This window comes from Ostrinia furnacalis, unplaced genomic scaffold (assembly GCF_004193835.3).
Source record: "Ostrinia furnacalis isolate ACB-3 unplaced genomic scaffold, ASM419383v2 OfSCF5941, whole genome shotgun sequence".
Lineage (NCBI taxonomy): Eukaryota > Metazoa > Arthropoda > Insecta > Lepidoptera > Crambidae > Ostrinia > Ostrinia furnacalis.
Genome location: NW_021136180.1, coordinates 160,964 through 181,468, shown reverse-complemented (window position 1 = coordinate 181,468; position 20,505 = coordinate 160,964). Strand labels below are relative to the sequence as shown.

At 40.7% G+C, this 20,505-nt stretch overlaps 1 protein-coding gene across 1 annotated transcript in view; it reads right to left on the bottom strand.

Annotated features, from left to right (window-relative positions):
- Positions 1 to 20,505, bottom strand: part of Myo31DF (Unconventional myosin ID) — a 56,481-nt gene that overhangs the window by 10,977 nt on the left and 24,999 nt on the right. Inside the window, exons 2-9 of the mRNA XM_028316863.1 lie at positions 10,764 to 10,944; positions 8,404 to 8,525; positions 7,527 to 7,746; positions 3,859 to 4,056; positions 3,258 to 3,497; positions 2,690 to 2,840; positions 1,861 to 2,018; positions 1,073 to 1,194 (exon numbers count right to left, since the gene is read on the bottom strand). Coding sequence (XP_028172664.1) covers positions 1,073 to 1,194; positions 1,861 to 2,018; positions 2,690 to 2,840; positions 3,258 to 3,497; positions 3,859 to 4,056; positions 7,527 to 7,746; positions 8,404 to 8,525; positions 10,764 to 10,944 — 1,392 coding nt within the window. The remainder of the gene's footprint in view (positions 1 to 1,072; positions 1,195 to 1,860; positions 2,019 to 2,689; positions 2,841 to 3,257; positions 3,498 to 3,858; positions 4,057 to 7,526; positions 7,747 to 8,403; positions 8,526 to 10,763; positions 10,945 to 20,505) is intronic.

Genomic DNA, 20,505 nt, shown 5'->3' with positions numbered 1-20,505 from the left:
CGCGCGAGCTTTCTGTATCCCTCAGCGTAATCCGTTCAGTAGTTAGAGCTATGTTGATAGAACACTTCAGTCTATCTGCTGCCTTAAGCCTTGTATCCTCTTGAGCATGCTCAGACGAATGCAATGGTTATGTCGCAGGCAAATTGTATGATTCCACATTTTACAAACGGCGTCGTCAGTTCACAAACGCTCGCTGCTCTATGAAATGCCGAAGGCAAAATGTAAATTGCCTGGGCACTTTATAATATGCCAAAACATTTGATAGCCAATTCAATTGCTGTTTACAAAATGCCGCGGCAAACTGAAGTATTTAGTTCTTTTTCTTACCACGCGAGGCGCTGCTAATCAAAACAAGAAAAATGGCGTCGAGTCGTGGTGTTGTGATACAGAAAACAGTGCAAATTCTACGTATTCAAAGGACTTTTCACAAAAAAAGACATTTATTATACTTAGTGAATTAAAAATATTTTACGATTCACAAATAGGAGCAGTGAAAAAGCTATGGAAAAATGAAATAGTTTTTGAGGTTATCCGGCACGTAAAAACGCTAAGGTGACAATGGAATCTGGTGCTCGGACTGGTGGAGGACTGCTGCGGAATATTATTGGTTTTAAAAAATATTGTGTTGTCTTCTAGACTTCTTCTAGGTATAATTAGAATGTAAGACTTAATTAAAGGACTGACTATCGAAACTTATGTCATAGCCTACCTATAGGTACGTCAATAGTTTAAATTAGTTTAGTGTTGTTTTTATTACGAAAATATTTTAATTACTTTAGGAGTAGCTAGTATTTTAGGTTTATCTTACCTGAATAGATACCTACCTGATTTCTGAAATTAAGTCTGATTTGTCTAACATGTGTTTTATGATGGTCACCCTATTGCAACAATCATAGTCGAAATTTTATCAATTGAACGAGTCGCCAATTTGCCTTCGGCATTTCATAGAACAGCGAGCGTTTTTAAACTGACGACGCCGTTTGTAAAATGCGGAATCATACAATTTGCCTGCGACAGTTACAGGGCTTTCCTTACATGTACCACAAAAGCAAATCTGTAACAGAAAACTCACGTAATCCTAAAGTCGACGCCATGCTTGAGCTTCTTGTCGGCGGGCGCGAGCTGTCGCGATGTGTAGTGCTTGTGTCCACTCAGGCGCTTGTCCATAGCTTCCAGCAGTTGCTTGTCCGATATCTGCAGACGATTATCATCTTTAGTTACATGGTAAATAAGAGACACATTTGAATAAAACTATAAATTTTTTTGGCGAGTCTCAGCCTCATAAAGGACCAGTATGTGTTGCCAGTGATGACATACGGAATTGAGACGCCGCTTAATGTAGACCTTATAAAAAGGCTCAAGGTGATCGCCCAAATGGCTATAGAGCTTGCTATGCTCGGAGTTTTCCTGCGTGATTGAATCAGTAATGAAGACATTCGCAAGGAAACCAAAGCAACTGACATAGCCCCAGAATAGCCAAACTTAAGTAGCAGTGGGCGGGGTTCAGGGCTCGTAGAACTGATGGCCATTGGGGCAGAAAAAACTGGCCGAAAGACATAGTGTGGACAGGCCTCCCACTAGGTGGACCGACGATCCGGTGAAGGTCACGGAAGGCACCTAGATGGTATCCACAAGTAGATGCTGAAACGAACGAATGTCGGTTTTTTTTTATACAGTCCGGGTGCGGTTTCTAGCAAATTCTCCGGTTAGACAAGACCTGTAGGCCTAGGATGCGCGGCGCGATAAGCGGTTATCACGCCATTTTATCGATTTCACCCATACATTTTGATCGATAAAGTATATCACGGTGCGCATCCTAGCCCGGTTGGATTGGTCTATAAGGGTGTATATCGCGTGTACCTTGGTGGGATTAAGGCAAGCCTCGTCCATGATGGCGATGACGCCTTGATGCGGCGCGTCCACGAGCTCGCAGATGACGCGGTTGTTGAAGTACGTCACGGGCGTCCACGTGATGCCCTCGCGCGCGTATTCCTCCTGTTCTTGTTTTAGGACCAGTTCTGGAAGGGAAAGACTTCTTAAACACACCTAATTATACAGTTATAATGCGACAATTTATAGCCCAACAGAGTGGGTATCAGACTGTCTGATCCCACCAAAAACATTCTGTAAAAAACTTGCCAAGTCTCGATGGAGCTGCTTGTTTATCTCTACAAAATAATGAAATCTAGACAAAGTCGTGCCAAGTCTATAGTCCCTTACTGCGATTTCTTTATAATTCTAGTTTATGTTGTGTGACTTGCGAGATTTGAAGTACGAAGAATGCAGATACAAACTCCCTCGACCGCTGGACTAAAGAGTACATGCCTCCATCAATCATACTACTTATTAGGTAGCGCTCAATAGTTGGCACCACAGGCGAATAGCAGGGTCGTCAACGTCACAAAATATAGCTGCCCTACAACCACTTCTGGACAACAAGAAAAAGTGGTGGCAGAAACCCAGTTCCCTCTGTCAATCTCATCATCACCAAATAATAAAACTCTAAATATGTGGGAACAAATCAGGTAGAATCCATGCAATCTTGTCATTTAAATAGTTAATCTTGGGCTTGTCGCAATCGATTTCTGCTAATGACATTTCGCTACTCGTTATCACTCTCCCTATTTAGATGATAATGTTCTCAAGGTTCCCCCTTATTTTGCCAAATGAGTGTGGGTCTGTGACTCACCAATGAACAGCTGCTGCAGCTTCTCGTTGCAGTAGTTGATGCAGAACTGCTCGAAGCTGTTGGTGTCGAAGATCTCGAAGCCGTAGATGTCCAGAACACCGATGAGTGTGTTCTTGTACGTGCCTGACGGAACGTCGATCGCTTTGTTGATCTGGGGACAAAATTATTTGCTTAATTACTTTTAATGAACTGACAAATAAATAATTTTGACGAGAGCAGTCTTTCAGCCAACTCTCACTTAGCTGCACTCCTGCATTTACATATGGCTTTTGACATTGATCCAAGTGCTACTGCTGATATCACGGCTTCAAAAATTCGACTAAAAATGCTCGCAGTGTGTAGCTGACACATAAACACATCCGCTGAAGTAGTGGTTGGCGGAACGCTAAAACTACTATCTACTATTTTCGCGACATGTTGCGGGACTTAAATCTTGGTAGAAGTGTTCATAAAGATGAAATTTATTAACCAGGAGGAGGATATCCTCCGACACTCTTAGAGCAAACACATACTGGCGGAGAGAGACCCACTGATGGTTAGATGACCGTATGGAGTCTCTTTAACTCACCTGTTGTACTATCCACGTGAACAGCCTGTCATAAGCCGCCTTAGCCAGCGCTAGCCTAGTGTAGTTAGCGTCAGACAGGCTGTGTTCCTTGCTGACCAGCTCGCCGCCGGCTGACAGCACGCGGCCCGCCATGGCAGTGCGGAGAGCGTCCTCGGATACTCCTAGAGCGGAGACACACTGGCGGAGAGGACCGCCGATGGTGAGCTGACCGTCTGGCGTCTCTGCGAAAGTTAGCTCGCCCTGAAAAGATAAAGTGAATTACAATACCGTTGTAAATCTTTTTAGGTACATTTATTGCGATATTTGCAGGAGACACTGCAGTCTTTAGTAATGACGAAGGCCACGAATTATGTATGTTTGTTAAGCGACATAAGGCTTCTGAAATTCTTTTATTAATATGTCAATGTTGTCATGCTTTAAATAAAGAAATCCCAGGAAGAGAAACCCCAATCATAACACAATAAACGACCATATGGGTCAAAATGATCACCCAACACCCATCCATCAACGACCACAGCGTGGGTTTCTTGACTTTGGTGACCATCATCAAAGCACTATTTCTATTGAGCTACGATCTTTCGCCTGCAGTTCACCAACTTACCAGCAATATAACTCCAGCGACAATATTCCAGATGTCATCGACGACGGACGACGCGAAGCCCAGGGCAGAAAAGGCACTATTCGTGACGGAATAGAGCTTAGAATCCTGCGCGGTCGCTCGCTCGCTGCCGAGGATCTTGTACACTGCGCTCGAATTCAGCCCGAACTTCTTTGTGTGGTTGTTGTTTGTACTTAATAACTGGGAAACAAAAAGTTTAGAAAAGTTTATTTTTAGTGTTTTGGCACCGTATGTATACTTGATCGTAATAAAGGTTTAAAAATTTACTGCCAGGTGGATTCATTCTTAAAAAATCATTTTATATTTCTGCTATCTACCCTTTTATTTCTAGCCATAAACTCGTTTTATATTAGAGCTTTATAAAACGGCGTCTAATTTTGAATTTAAAATATTTTTTTATGCATTATAAAATTGCTTTCTTGAATGGGTTTGCTAACGCGCATATCTACTTTATAAAAATAAGTCGGGTTTTCCTCCCTGACGCTATAACTCCAGAACGCACGAACCGATTTCAACGGTTTTGCATTCGTTGGAAAGGTCTCGGGCTCCGTGAGGTTAATAGCAAAGAAAATTCGGGAAAAGGGGGTAAAACGGGATCCACGCGTACGAAGTCACGGGCGGCCGCTAGTAGTGAATATAAATTCCTTTGTCAGCTAGACAAAACCAAATCGAAGAGTATCAGTTTACCAACCACATTGGTTACTTCACAATTGAACCAGCGGTTCTCGGTCAATAATTATAACCACAAGTAGGCCATTAGTCACAGTTTATAGCCCTAGCAAATAATCCATAGACATACTGTCAGTGTCTATTGTTAAACGTGATTTAATGCCTACCTATTGTCTAGTTTACTACTACTTAAGTGACTAAAGTAATACAAATTTTTCCATGCTTGTTTAAATACATCCAAGACTATCGATTACATACAGCAAATACTATTCACAGAATCGTTACATATACGGAACACTAGTAAACGGTACCTACTTAACCAAACGACAGGCCAACCAGGGGCTATATGACTTAATAGTAACTATTACTTCTTAACGGCGTTTCCGTATATCTCTCAACCAGTCAGCCAATTCCTCTGATACGGGAAATCGTCAGGCATTGGATCCACAATTTTCCCACGAAAAGATGGAATTCCTTTGCTATTGGTTCATTCCTAATTAGTCTACAGTTACTTACTATCTTTGCTACTGGTTTCTTATTGGTCCACAGTTTCTTACTCAAACACTTCTACATAGATGGGACCAAAACGGCATATTTATCTTAACTTTATTTTTTTACTCTGTATGTTTTGTCCGCTAGAGGGCGCCACATTAGATTTTGTGAAACCCCATATAGCCTATAACTAGCGGACAATTAAAACGCTTCTAATGATATGTCATTAGTCGAATTCTGATAAGTAGTTTAGAAGTTACGTGGGAACCGATGAACATACATACATACATACATAGCCTGTCAAAATCATAACCCTCCTTTTGCTTTGCCGTAGTCGGGTAAAATCGGATCACCCTCAAAATATTTTATTTCTATGCCACCACTACAACTAGAGAATAGCTAGATGGAGACGATGGAGCACACAATATTGAGCTGTAGGCTCTAGGGAGGCAAAATGAGACTAGATCTGGCAGAGTGGAGTCTGTGAAAATCGACGAAAATAATTCAGAATCTATAGTATTAGTATACGACGCCGCCGTTATAAATTTATAGCCAGTTCCGGGTACTATTCTATTCCAAGCCTAAAATATTGTATAAAGAGCGGAGCATCGGCGCACGCGCCGTTGTTGACATTAGGCTAGCTGTTTGGCTTGACGGCTGGCTTCCCGCCGCGTTGTTTGTAAACTCGCCCACCGCGCGTATTGTTTCGCTATCTGATGCCCTACTACTGAATTTGACAGAGTGAATTGATGCCCTAGTAGTTAGAGATGGACCTGTCATTATGCAATCTTAACGTGAGTGATTTACGGGACTATTCCCACCTTTCGTTCCCTCCGCTGCAACTCCTGTGTAGCCAGGATAACTACATCTTTATATTTCTTTGCCTGACCTTTCCCCATTTTATCTGGGGTCGGCCCTCCATATCACGCGTCTCCAGCTCGGCAGCTCGATCCTTGGTCGTCTCTACAACTTAATCGCCAATAAAAAAAAACTAAACCAGTGAAACCAGGTTTGTTCTGAGGGGTATCATTTTGTCGAATCAATGTTCTCAAGTGAGATAACAGTTTTGGAATAAGTATACCTCCTAACATCGTATAAAGTTTCGTACAATTCATCATCTAATGTCTCAGTTCATTCAACTTTATATGGCTACAAAAATTACGGTATTCTTTATGAAATTGACTGGCATATGAAGGGCGGAGCCGCTATTTGATCCATAAATTGTGTTTATGGCATTATGGCAGGATATTAGCGGCCGCTAGCGTGACCGCGCGCAATCAGCGTTGCGACAGGGCAACCCGCGCTTCAATACATGTCCGAAATTATGAATACTAAAGAGCTTATTTCTATAACGTTGCGTGAAACGATATGCAAGAGCAATTATACTTAGTCCAGTTAGGCTCTTCTACAATATGAATAGAATACTTACACTTTATATTTCTTATCAAACTTAACGCGATCATATTGTTATGAATTAGCTTGTTATAATCAATTACAATTTTCATTATCATTTTGTATTGTTCGAACAGTATTCGCTGTTATCGCCACATTTGATGTAAATCTGATAACAATTAACACATTAATACAGCAATGGTCTTCTAGGATCGATAATTCAGCAACGCTCGTTTGTGCAACCAATTTACGATTAAATTTATTAAGTTACGACGATACTCAGCCAAACCATGGAAAGTTACTACTGCACTACCAACATTATTATTAATATCTACTACAACAAATTAATGTAGATAGCACGATTTTTATGCAAATGCGCCTGTACTGTGTAATTTATTCATCATTAAAGGTGTTCAGTCGATTGAAGGTCACATTCACAACAATGGGTATTTCTTTCAGTAAATAATTGTAACTGTCTTTAAATACACCTGATAGTTAGTTTGTACTCGTAGTTGGATCGATATTTTGGATCTTAATTGCAGACTGTAAGCCATACTTTAAGGTTTCTGATGAAACAGCGATCGTTATGGAGGAAGTCGAACAAACTTCTACGTTTTTCTGATTAATTTGGTTGCGGATTCAATGACAGTTAAACTTTACTCTGGGACTAACTTGTCCTTCACTGGTCGGGTTTATATTGGCGGCGGTCAAGTTGTAGATCCTGGCTAAACAGGAGTTGCAGCGATGGGAACTAAGAAGTTTTTTCTGACCGGTTGGTAGCGGCTTGCATCCATCGCCTTTCTGCTACCTTTATGAAGTCGGTCCACATTATGAAAATTGATCGGGAGGCCTATTTTTAGCAGTGGACGTCCTCATTATGGAAATCAGCATACATCAAGACCGCCAGGGCTTGTCTCGAAACTGATTTTCAGCGGGGGCCCTCTGTTGTCACGGCGCACTCCTGCTGACGGAGATGCAAGAGGAGAAAGGAGACCACAAGTCCGGCAGCAGGGAGAACGCAATGTACGTACAGGAATAGGAACAGAAAACAAGGCAAACATAAAGAAGTAAAACAAAAAAGACGATGGTTTCGTTACCTGATAAAAAGCGTGGAAGTTCCTCTCTCCAGGCTGCAGGCTGACCACCCGACTTTTCTCAAGCAGGTAATTGCTGATGTGTCCGCCCACCGGGTCTCCCTTGTAGTCGAAGTGGATGTCCATGTACTTGCCGAAGCGTGAGGAGTTGTCGTTGCGGTTCGTTTTCGCGTTGCCGAACGTTTCGAGGATGGAATTTGATTGGATTAGCACGTTTTTTACTCTGGAATAGGAGAATAATAATAATTAGTAAAATATATTACCACTTTTTCGGTTCCGGTAACCCCTAGTGGTAAGCTAAATATGCTTTTATTATTAGTGGGTTCACCAGAATAATCCAGCGAAAGGGTTCGAACCAGTGTTCCACGGATCTCGCGTCGGCCAGTCCCAACCCAACCTACATCGTGGGGCTTTTTGTGTAATATCCTATATTGAGTTTTCTATCTCGGGGTGTATTTTTACGTAAAAACCTCGGTACACTTCCTATTCCATCCAATATGCTTAATTGAAACACGTAATAATACGCAGATGCAGCTAAGAAACCCCGCAGTAATGTGACATAACAAGACATCATCTCATAATACAAGAATCTCTAAGCTACGAGTATGTATTGTTCAAGTTCGATTCAAGATCGTGTTAGCTTCTCCACGATCAAAATAAAGTGTCAAGCAAAAGATAAAAACTTGTTAAAGCTTTAACTTAGGCAAGTTACGTAGACCCTTCACACTTGTGACTTGTTTGTAGGAGCGCATTGCATAGTCAATAATAGGCTGGCTGAAAAATTAGGAGTTTCACTGATCTTCAGATCAGTAGTGGTTTGAAACCGACAGACGAAACTTCCCCCTTTGAAAGGGGTGTAAAACAAATTCATGAATCTTACCTGTCGATGTATTCTCTGTGAACTTGTGTAGTGTTGGCGGCGATGTACTTCATGATGAACTTCGAGGCCTCTGTCTTGCCCGACCCTGACTCTCCGGAGATCAGCACGCATGTGTCTCGGCCCTGTGGATTTGTTCATGGTTAGTAACACTTCAAACACCATATACTTTATGTATTATTACATCTAGAAACATAGCATCATAGCGGGCGACGTGGAAATCATTGGCGAAGGTCTATGTTCAGCAGTGGACGTTCTGTGGCTGAAATGATAATGATGATGACGATGAAACATAGCGTCTCATAATAGGTTAAAAAGTAAGTATGTACCGTAGAAAAACCCCACCTACACGTGAAAGAAATATAACTTTTATTGGGTGGTTGAACGTGTTGTGATATTAACTGTTAACCTGAAGAAGGTTTATACCAGTAAAAAAGGCTGAAAAGACTACCTATTGTTTCATGAAGCACCGTGTCAGCAGTATACGAGTATGAATGAAAAACTGTCCTGTACATTTGTTCTTCAAACCAATCAACTTTAGTATTAGTTACGGCAGAATCACGGGTGGTCTCCGCCAACAGGCAGTGATAAACCAAGCTTTACGACGGGACTCGCGCCATTTGCGCTCACGCAACACGACGACTCAAAACAATGGGAACGAACGGTAATAACACGTTACTGTCATATCCAGAACCATACTTGATGTTTTAGGGTGACTGATGGATGCTGTTTTGAAAACGGAGGTACTTAGTTATGGAGAGAAACAGAATTGACTACGCGCTCCTAATCACGTAAGTTCTCAGGAACTTAGGCCCAGTTTCCACAAAGACGGAGAGGAGACGAGATGTGTTTTGAATAATCAATCAGATTTCGTTATTTAGGCATCTCCTCTCCTTTCACTTTGGGGAAATAACCTGCCAGGTTTGCCGCTCATCTCCTCTCACCTCATCTTTTCTCCACTTTAGGGAAACCAGGCTTGACAGCTAATTTAATGGCCAGTCTTCGGTCACCAACTCCACCTTCGGCCTGATCATCACTTACCATCAGGTGAGATACAGGCCAAGAGCTTCCTCGTTGTGGATTAAAAAAAAGTACCGCACAATGATTTACGCGTACCTGAAGTAAAATCAATTTCTGTAACGGAACTATTCCCACTGCTGCAACTCCTGTGTAGCCATGGCCTTGATCTACAGCTTAACCGGCAATAAAAACCCAACCGATGAAGGTCAAGTTTGTCTCAAGGGTGTTTTGAAGCGAAACAGAATTGACCACCCATCCCTAAGCCTAGGCGCAGACCACCGATTTTTTATCGGCCGATAGTTTAGTCGGGCATTTAATCAGTATGGACATGTAAGAAATTGCGCACACTATAGGTACCGATTTGGTATCGGCCGATTCCTCATACCAATTAGAATCGGGCTCAACTATCGGCCAACTAAAAGTCGGTGGTCTGCGGTTAGGCTAAAGGTGCAAGACCTCAGGACCTGACTGCTAATTTAACGATTAGTCTTCGGTCGTCAAGTTACTACACAAGTGCATAGTGATTTACACGTAGAAGTAAAATCAATTACTGTAAGTGACACTTGGGGTTACAGCAGTCCTTTATAACCGCACCGAACTGCCGAAGGGTTATTTATAACGGCAATAAACATTGATGACTTGCCCGCAGGACTTACGGTCTGTTAATTATTTATTTTAAGAGATACCGCCTCAAAGTGAACTCTTGATCAGCCAGCGATGTATTGTCGTATTAAAATTAAAGTAACGTCGTGCTAGATTTATGTAATGTTTGAAATAATAGCGTTCATGCGTGATAGATAACATTTTGTAGTAGTAACATGACGTGCAAAAAAAAGGGTTTTCAAACTATATGTCGTAGAGATAGTCCCTGTATCTATGCGTCACCCTGAGGCGTCACCAAACAATTGTTTTTAACTTATCTTCTTATCTTGCTACAAGAATTTACTGCACCTTAGTGGGTTCGGCGACAGATACTAGCTTACCCGCTGCCACTTTTACTAAAGCAAAATTTTTGGATAGGTGATTAAATCTACCTCCTACTTGATTACGATCTGTAGGCCTAGGATGCGCGCTGCGATAAATGGTTATCGCGCCATTTTATCGATTTTGCCCATACATTTTGACGTCTAAAATTATCGATAATAAGAGCATAATATCACATCGCGCATCCTAGCCCGGCTGGTCACGGTACCTGGATGCGGGTAGCACAGGACCGGTCGATGTAGAAGGAAATCCTTGGGGGAGGAGGCTTCAATACTCAATACCTTTTTGCGGCGGCTTGTCCAGCAGTAGACGTTTGAAATTTGGCTGAAACGAACGATTAAATCTATTGGGATCCTGACCTGTTGCCTGAGCACCCTCTGGCAGGCATCAGCCACGGAGTACACGTGGGGCGGGACCTCGAACATCTCCCGGCCGCGGTACTGGGCCATGTGCTGCGGCCCATAGATGTCCAGGTTTCTGTACGGGTTCACCGACACCAGCACCTCGCCGATGTATGTGTAGATTTTGTTGTGTTGGAACCTGGGGACAACGAGAGAACTCAATTAGTTTCATATAATTACTTTGTATGTAATGTTGTTGGTATGCCTCAATAAATAAATAAATTAGTTTTGCAATGTAGGAGGCGACAATAGCGGAAAGATGTAGTTGACGGATTGGCCGACTAGATTTCCGAGGAACGCTGGTTCGAATCCTATCATTCTTTGGACTATTTGTAGTGAACCCACTCCAAACACAAGCTGTAGGGGTTATAGCACAGGTTAGTGACTTCAAAAAAATTGTCTGATTTTGCTGGTAACTGCTGGTAACTGGTAGCTGGCCCGACGGATTAGCAAGCTGAAATAGCAATGGGCAGGGCACATAGTACGCAGAACTGACGGCCGATGGGGCAACAAGCTTCTGGAATGGAGGCCGCGTACCGGAAAACGCAGCGTGTGACGTCCACCTACAAGGTGGACCGACGACATCGTAAAGGTAGCAGGGAAGCACTGGACGCAGGCCGCTACCAATCGATCAACGTGGAAAGCATTAGGGGAGGCCTATGATCAGCAGTGGACGTCCTATGGCTGAAATGATGATAAATAATGATGGTAACTGACTCCGCTATAAAAACAGCGCGATAGGAGCTTTTGGGCAGCTTCATTTCGTAGAACAGAGTAGGTAATAATAACAGTTTATTTATATGCACGATGAACTAATAGAGACGTTTATACTCTTGAGTATATTTGGAAACAAAGTAGTTTGAAATACGTAATCCCTTTTAGTCACTATGACGTCATGTACTAGTAATTCTTACAACTAATTTTACGGCGATGACGGAGGAACTCCTACTGCACTTCGCATTTTGTATTTTCGGAAGCAAATTCATTTCTGCATGAAAGTAAAGACAGCTTTAAATACGTCAGAGCTTTGACGTATGTAGAAAATATTCCTCGAGTTGAGCTGTAGCAAACAAATTAAGATTCGGAATTTTATTATTAGTTATAGTATTTTTCCTTTATTTTGGGAAAATTATCAACCAGCAGTACATAACCAGAACCATGATGTTACAAAAATGATTTTAACAAATCTACCTTAATGAAAACAACAAATTCTTTGAAATCTTCATACAGTCGAAGAAAGCCTTAACTAAAGCTAAAAGCTCTATAAATCATTTGCATTATGATGATATCAATACTTGACCTAACTTTACTCCAAAAAAAATGCTTTTAACATTCTGACACTGGCACTCTGCGATCTACAATCCTACTAACACCTATGCATTTTCTCGTCTTAAAGTTCTTCGTCAACTCTACCAATGATGAATTAGTATTCGGCGTCATTCCTACACGATTTAGTAAACCAAACAATGCTAGATCAACCGTGAGAGTGACGTAACACGGAGCTATGCGCACAAATAAACCAAACGCATACTTTAGGTCCGCGATGACAGCTACGGGCACGGATTGCATTGCGCCTTGCGCCCGCGCAACGCGACGCGATGAAAATCGAAGCAATACCGGTCGTAGTCACGATTTCGTATAGGTATTCATGTCAGGGTCTGCAATCTAGGAAAGATGGAAGATATTTTCGTAATGACTGGTTCCTGATTGTCCAGGAACAGGCACTTGTGTTTGGCTTTTGTTCCGAAAACCCGTTTTACATTTTGTAGACATCTTTATAGATATACCAGAAAAGGTGAGATCTAAGCAAACAATACTTGGCGATAAAGTAAACACGTGAAGTGCATTTTGTATATTACGAAACGTTGTTTCCTCTATCTATTCACCATCAAATCTTGATCTCTCAATTTGAAATCTTATACAATATCTGAGATAGGAGCTGTACTAAAATAGGACATACCTAGTTATTGCAATAATTATTATCGTGTAAAGTACGGCCACGGTAATACTATCTATACAGTATTCCAACTCGGCCATATTTTTGAAATAAATGTCAACAGCCGCGCGGTACGTCACGGTATGACAACATGCAATAGGGCTGCCCACCTGCAGACCCTATTTTCATTACATCTGCCTACTTAGAATTTTTATCTAGTTTTGTGAATGTATTTTGTGATTGTATTTTTTTATTTTATTTTGACAAACAAAATAACTTACTGAATGAAATAGGATAAAATGCATGTTGTTTTGTGATTAGTAGATTTAATTAAAAATTATGTTTGTGTTAAGATTTAGTAATAAATCTTATAAAGCGACCGTAAAATGTATGTGCCTCGACTGAGGCGTACAGAATTCTTGATTAATACAGGGTGTTAGGTAAATGGGTTTATAAGCCGACACTAGCCCATGTTAACATGTGCATATAAATGGTATACTTAGTGAAGTCAGAAAATTGAAATCATCATTTTAATAATTTTAATTTTCATACAAATCTGATTTTATAAATTTTATTTTGTATGAAAATTAAACAAATTAAAATGATATCACTGACTTCACCATACCATTTATATGCATAATATGTTAACATGGGCTAGTGTCAGCTTATAAACCTATTTACCTAACACCCTGTATAAATAGGTAGTTGTACCTAATTATTTTTATAAAAAAAGAGCGCTTACTGTTTCAAAAACAACACATCCGTTTATTACCGTGGCACATTCGCGACACCCCCGACTTTTGCATGTCGAGCGCATACCGAGATTTGAATTTCGAAGGAAAGCTCGCGTTTCGTCCGTTTATATGAAGTTACAATACTGTATGATAGTATTACCGTGGTACGGCCAACTAGCGGCGATACAAAAGGTCGATAAGACTATCGAGTTGACAATATATTCTGTCTCTTCCCATCTTGTGTATTTGTCGTAATGTCTCGTTCTCCCGCCAAAATATGTCAAAGTCAGATGGGTTCACCCATGACATTGGGTTTGTTTACATTTGGTATCGCTTCTCGTTGGCCGTACTTTAGGTATTACGCAGGTGCTGATTTTCTTTCTAAGTGTTTTCTTTTCTCTAGCATATTTCCAGGGCCTATAATTAGAAAAAACATCAACACGTTTGCACTCGAGAGAAGCCAAGTATGAAATCTAGTGATTTGTAACGCTTCATCTTGCCCATTAAGCTGGGCACGGCTGGCTGCCCGCACTGTTCTGCACAATCAGCCCATTAGACGGATTTAATTCGTCACTTCATCACTGTTTGGGTTTGTATTGTGTCGAGTGAGATGTTATTGTTGACAAGTTAATCGTTTCGGAGACCGACTTAGTTTTTTTGGGAATTAATAGGCGTGTCCGAAAATTTGGCGTCGTTAAACTTCTTAACAATTAGAGAAATAGTGAGCTATTTCACATAATAGTTAGTTTGATGGTACGGAAAGATGCTCTGTTGGGAACTGATCAGGAAAACTATAGCTCTATGAGCTCTCTGAAGCAGAATCAAGGGCGTCTTCGAAGCTATTCCCCAGACACATGAACAATATAAGAAGGATTGACAAATAGCTTTCTAGCTGCTAATTATTGCCAAATAAGAACCCATCTTATCTCCATGGACTAAGGTGTAAGAATAGCATAACAATATGAAGGTATGCATGAATATTAATACAAAACAGGCAAAATACATATTAATTTCTTTGCTCACATTGTTACATCAAACAAAGAGTGTTGTTTTGAAACTGAAAGTGTAATTAGAGGTGTTATTTAAAACGAAGCAGCAATTAATTAATATAAATGAGGCGTCAATCACAAAGTAGGTAATTTAATACAATTACGCACTGTGCGTAAAAAACTTGCATTGTAAATTAGATCAATTCAAACATTTCTTGGAATAATTCTAACTATCTTGTATAATTAATTTAACTAGGTAATATTTTAAATTAATTTACAGAATCCCTTCAACTGCACTATACAAACATAGATAGCTACAACCTCCGCTTCATTGCATAGGACGCTAAAGCCATGTCTGTCCAGCTACAATTTTATCTTCGAATGTTATTGCAAAACAAGTAACACGTGTAATCAGCGTGCAAAAGCTGTATAAAACATCATCACGAGCCAAAAAAGCATAACTCATCCACCACGGAGTCAGTGACCGAATCTCGCGCGAAGCACGACCGTAACGAAACGAAAACGACCAAAATAGTCGTCCGAAATCAATCGTACGCGCCGAAAGCTGCGCGCGCGCATAAAACGGACCATAATGCATTCGGCGGTATGTCATTCTTTTGTCGAAGCAGTCGTAAAGCTTGGAGAATTTTCTCGTGAAGAGGCCGTGAAAATTAGGTATTGTTTACAACAAAATCGTGTTAAAAAGAAAGTAAGATAATACAGACAGATGATGACGAAGATGCCAGCTATACAAAATAATATAGCTACTTTTATTTTAATCTTTAACAAAAACACTATATCCTTTTGCTGTCAGGTAACATGCTCTACTCAGATTTTCGCAAAAAAACTAATATTATAATCGCAACATGATTTTGACAGCCTGATACAAATTAACGGGCTGTCTTGTACATACTTATAGGACCAAAAAACTCAACCAGAGGCGAGCGGCGACTGCATTAATAAAAACATCATGACATCACCAAGACAGAAGAAAATAAATTATAAGGCGGACTATAAGCAGATCTGACAATCATTGATGATGAATGGTGGCTCAACACCATAACATTATGCTTGTATATTTTGTTAATACAACGGATACTGAAAATGAAAAGAAATGTAAAGCCTGGCATAGTTACAGAGTAATGTTAGCTACAACATGCGCTTATGAGCAATTTCGAAGAACTTTTCCATGGGCAAAGGAACCAAGCATTCCTTATTGCCTTAATCCCGCTACGTAAATAAACAACGGTTCCGAAGCTCGGCGAGTCGGGAATGCCACTCGACGCAAGTCGCAAGCTGCGCGGGCGCTGACGTCACCGCCCCAGCCGGTTTGTAGTTCAAGATCAGCATCCGAGGTCAATCGGACGTGATCTTTGCGAGTCTATACGCATGCTGAAGGCATAGGTTTACGGTGGTACACTTCCTGGTTGTTCTGTTCGGCTCGCAAATTGGATAAATGATTGAGGATGTTATGACGATATGCAACGACGTACACGTGAACATCTAATGAAAGACATCTCTATACATATAAAAATAGAGAGTAAATTAAACTCAGTCATCAACTAAAAAGTCGTCAAAAGGGAGAAGTTAAAGCTCACACAGAACAGGACTATTCCCACCTCTTGTTCCCACCGCTGCAACTCCTATGTAGCCAGGATCTACAGCTTGACCGTGAATAAAAAACCAACCAGTAAAGGTCAAGTTTGTCCCGAGGGAAAGTTAAACTGTCATTGGACCCGCAACGATAATAATCAGAAGAACATAGGAGTTCGAAGTCAAAATTCGACTTCTTTCGAAGCTCACACAGAATTGATGAAGTGGATACTTTTTGTAACTTTGAAGGCTTAAATTAACAAATGAAAAAATCTCGTACAAGACTTGTATTTTAGACCTCCGGCCCCGGTCACTGGCTCTGGTTTGCCTGAGGCAGACTCACACCAACGCTACAACATATTATAGCACAATCATTAGTAGTAAATGGAATCATCGTGTGTGGTTTTGTTATAAATAAGTGATGATCGGACGTACCCGCAATAAATCTGTCATTGTGGGCGATAGCACATCAAGGTAGGAATTGTAGCATATACGGATAAAATAGATGCAAACAAAACATAACCTTCCTTCTGGTGCATTCGGTTAAAAAGAGTCGACTGTGTACATGTTAAGAAGACAAGTCCATAAGAAAAATGCTAAAGATTTTGCCGTTTTATGGATCAAAATACATTAATAAACACACCACATGTTAGTAGGTAGTTAGGTACCTCTTATCATGATGAAAGTAAAGCCAACAATAAATATAATTTTAAAAAGCTGGAGTTGAGCCAGAAGCAATAAAATTAAATGGTTACGACTCCATAGTTATCATAACAAATACCTCATGAATCTAAACGGGCCCGAAGGCATATTATTGCTAACAATAATATTTGCCAATCGATTCATAATACAATTTATTAAAATAAACGTGAACAACTGTATTGTTATCAAAATCTAAGTTTGGATAATTTGATCAATTGAAAGGCTTCTTCATAAACCAAAATTATTACATATTAAAGTTTATCAGTCTACTGATAGGACCATAATGATGATTATGAATTCAACAAATTCGCTTATTTTGTAAAGAGCCAAGAAGTTCATCTCACAAGTGGCATTGAGTAAACGCATCATTGCTCTAAGATTTTTACGGAACATTTTATGACTCAAGCATTTGCTCCTCCTAAGCATGTCAATATAAAATCAGTAGGCGCAACAGGTTTGCCGATCAGAACCAGTTTCGAAGTTAAAATTGCGTTGAAATATGACATGAAGGTTCGTCCACGGCATAGATAGATACAGTAGGCGCACCAAAACATCTTGTGAGTTGAAAAAAAACCCAGCAATATGACAATTTTGGCAGCACTCTACCACGGATTCTACCTAGACGCCGATTGGAGATGATAAGTAGCAGTGTTAGTGAAATGACAACTTTTCTACGTGATAGAAAAATGGTGCTAGGTCACCAATATTTTCTATGTGAGGAGCATTATAAATCAATCACCGGCCAGCAGTTTTGTAACAATTCACAAAATAATTGAACGGGGTTTGGGTGAAATTGACAATCGGTAATATCACCTCTCTTGTCTTCAACTTGGCAACAAAAAACCCAATTAGTTTAGCAACCATAACGTCTAGTCATAAAAGCATCAGGTCATTTAGTCTCCACTGCAAGAGCACACCCTCTCCAATTTACCAGAGGCAAAAGGATTTGGCCTACACTCCTCACTAGAGATTGCAAAATCCGGATTTTTCTTAAATCCGGTTTTCCGGAATTGTGTTACGTGCAAATCCGGATTATCCGGATTTTTCGAATATTTGGTAAATTTTTTAAACCATCAATTTAATTTAAATAAAACGTAGTTTTTTTCAAAAAGATGTAAGTATTTGAAGAAAAGCGTTTTATTTTATTATCGCGCATGGAATTTATTCCTCTTTTTTTCGGTTTGCGCTACAAGCTTTCGAAATTATTTGAACCTTGCATTATTTTTTTCGTTTTAGTACAAATGCATTTCAGAATAAAAAATTTTTTTTAATTCTTCTTCTTGTCGTGTCGACAACAAACCTACACAGCGTCAGCCCAAAACTCCGCCACAAGAGTGGCGTTGTCAGTAGCCTTCATTAAATCTTCCTGCTTGCAGTTGTTTGGGCACGCAGGGCACGACATCATGTGCTTCGTCGACTGGGGAACAAAACCACACTTGCACTCCAAGTTTGATCCATCTAAGAATCCCTACCTGACACCTGAACAGATTGTCCTTACTACGGCAGACCTGTCTGAAGTCTATAAAGATTTCCAGGTAGGCCAGGGGAGCTCATTTTTTTATTATAATTTTATTTTACACTTTTAAGTTGTATTTCAATCTCAGGGCCCTGGTCATTATTTACGGCCAAAGTGCTCGGGAAGACGAATCCAACGAACTCAAACTCTATAAGTTTCTGCCGTTTCGGTTAGGAGTTCCTATGGCCACCTCCTGATTCATCATCAGAACCCTGAACATTATCTAGCACTTAAGTGCTTGAAAAGACAAATCCAACAAACCCAAATTCGATGAGTTTCCACCGTTTCGTTTAGGAGTTCCTATGGCCACCTTCCGAATCCATCATCAGGACCCTGGGCATCATCTAGCACTAAAGTGCTCGAAAAGACAAATATAACGAACCCAAGTTCGATGCGATTCCGCCGTTTCGTTTAAGAGTTCCTATGGTCACCTCTTGACTCCATCATCAACCCAGCTAAATGGTTGGCGGTATATCCAACAACCTGTTTAGAACTCTTTTAAGGACTTCTCCACAATCACTCCCATTCTCATACAATAACATTTCGAGATGAATTAATGTAAGCAAATCGAATCCGCTGGGTGAACTTGATGGGCGAGGTTGAAGATCTCTACTTACACTTGGCCTGCGGATGAATATGGAGAAAACAAAGCTTATGTCCAATGTCCATGTTGCGCCCTACCCAGTTTCGGTTGGAAGCTCAATTCTCGAGATTGTTGACAAGTATGTCTACCTCGGACAAACGATTCAGCTGGGAAGGTCCAATTTCGAGAAAGAGGCCAATCGTCGAATCCAACTCGGCTGGGCAGCGTTTGGTAAACGACGCAACATCTTTTCGTCCAAAATACCTCAGTGCCTGAAGACTAAGGTCTACAGCCAATGTGTGTTACCAGTGATGACTTATGGTTCGGAAACGTGGCCTCGCGTGCTATGGAGAGGGCTATGCTCGGTGTTTCTTTACGAGATCGAATCAGAAATGAGGAGATCCGTAAACGAACTAAAGTCGCTGACATACTAGCCCGACGGATACAAGCTGAAGTGGCAATGGGCAGGGCACATAGTACGCAGAACTGACGGCCGATGGGGCAGCAAAGTTCTGGAGTGACATGCAATAAATAATTTGAATTCGGAGTGGAGGCCGCGTACCGGAAAACGCAGCGTGGGACGTCCACCAACAAGGTGGACCGATAACATCATAAAGGTAGCAGGAAGGCGCTGGACGCAGGTCGCTACCAACCAGGCAACATGGAAAGCATTGGGCAAGGGGCCTATGTTCAGCAGTGGACGTCCTATGGCTGAGATGATGATGATGATAATGACTTACACTTTAAAACTCAGCGATATGGTGTTTCAGAATCAGCGTCTCGTATAAAACTCACTGGCCGACTAGCGAATTCACTTACGCATGCGGCATGACGCGTCATTGTGCAGGCACAGTGCAGGTGTGAGTGTTGTGCGACGAAGTGCGGGTTCGTTCAATCAAAACTTCGCTTGTTTTGCATCCATGTTGCATTCAATAGATATTTTGGTTTATGATTTTATGATAAAATTTTTGGGGTAAAAATATTCGAAAAAACCGGATTTCAAAGTAAAAATCCGGATTTTTTTAAAGCTTCAAAATCCGGATTTTTCAGATATTTTCGAATTTCGAATAATCCGGATTGCAATCTCTACTCCTCACGTTGGCTAGACGGTTTGGCGAGGCAGTCATTGATGTGTCAAATGTAAAGTGTAAAACTGAATCTACTGTTTCCATTTTATTGTAGAGCTCCTCCCATGTAAGGACTGGCGATGACTCACTGACGCATTCGTAATATTCATAATAGATGAGATAGTTCGCTCGGACTACGGTGAATCATGCCATCGTCATAATAGCTAACGTCATTTACTAGACCAAAGGGATCATCTTGGCTAGACATGGATTCTCTGGCCCTACTAACGTAGAGTTCAGTTTCCTGTTCTATGTAAATAATAAATTACTAATCATACGTACTATCCTTTTCTGAAGAATGCATAGAAGTTTAATAGCAAAATTGGAACAAATACTGGCAAATATTCATAACGATGAATTATAGCCTAAGAAACAATAGTACAATACCTTTGAAAATTCCACCATCGATACACACTGAGTCACCTGGATAAGTGTTTATCTTTCTTTATCATCACCTGTTACGTTATCGATACAATTGACTACTTATCAGTTGATAAACCCACACACTTCAATATTGTGC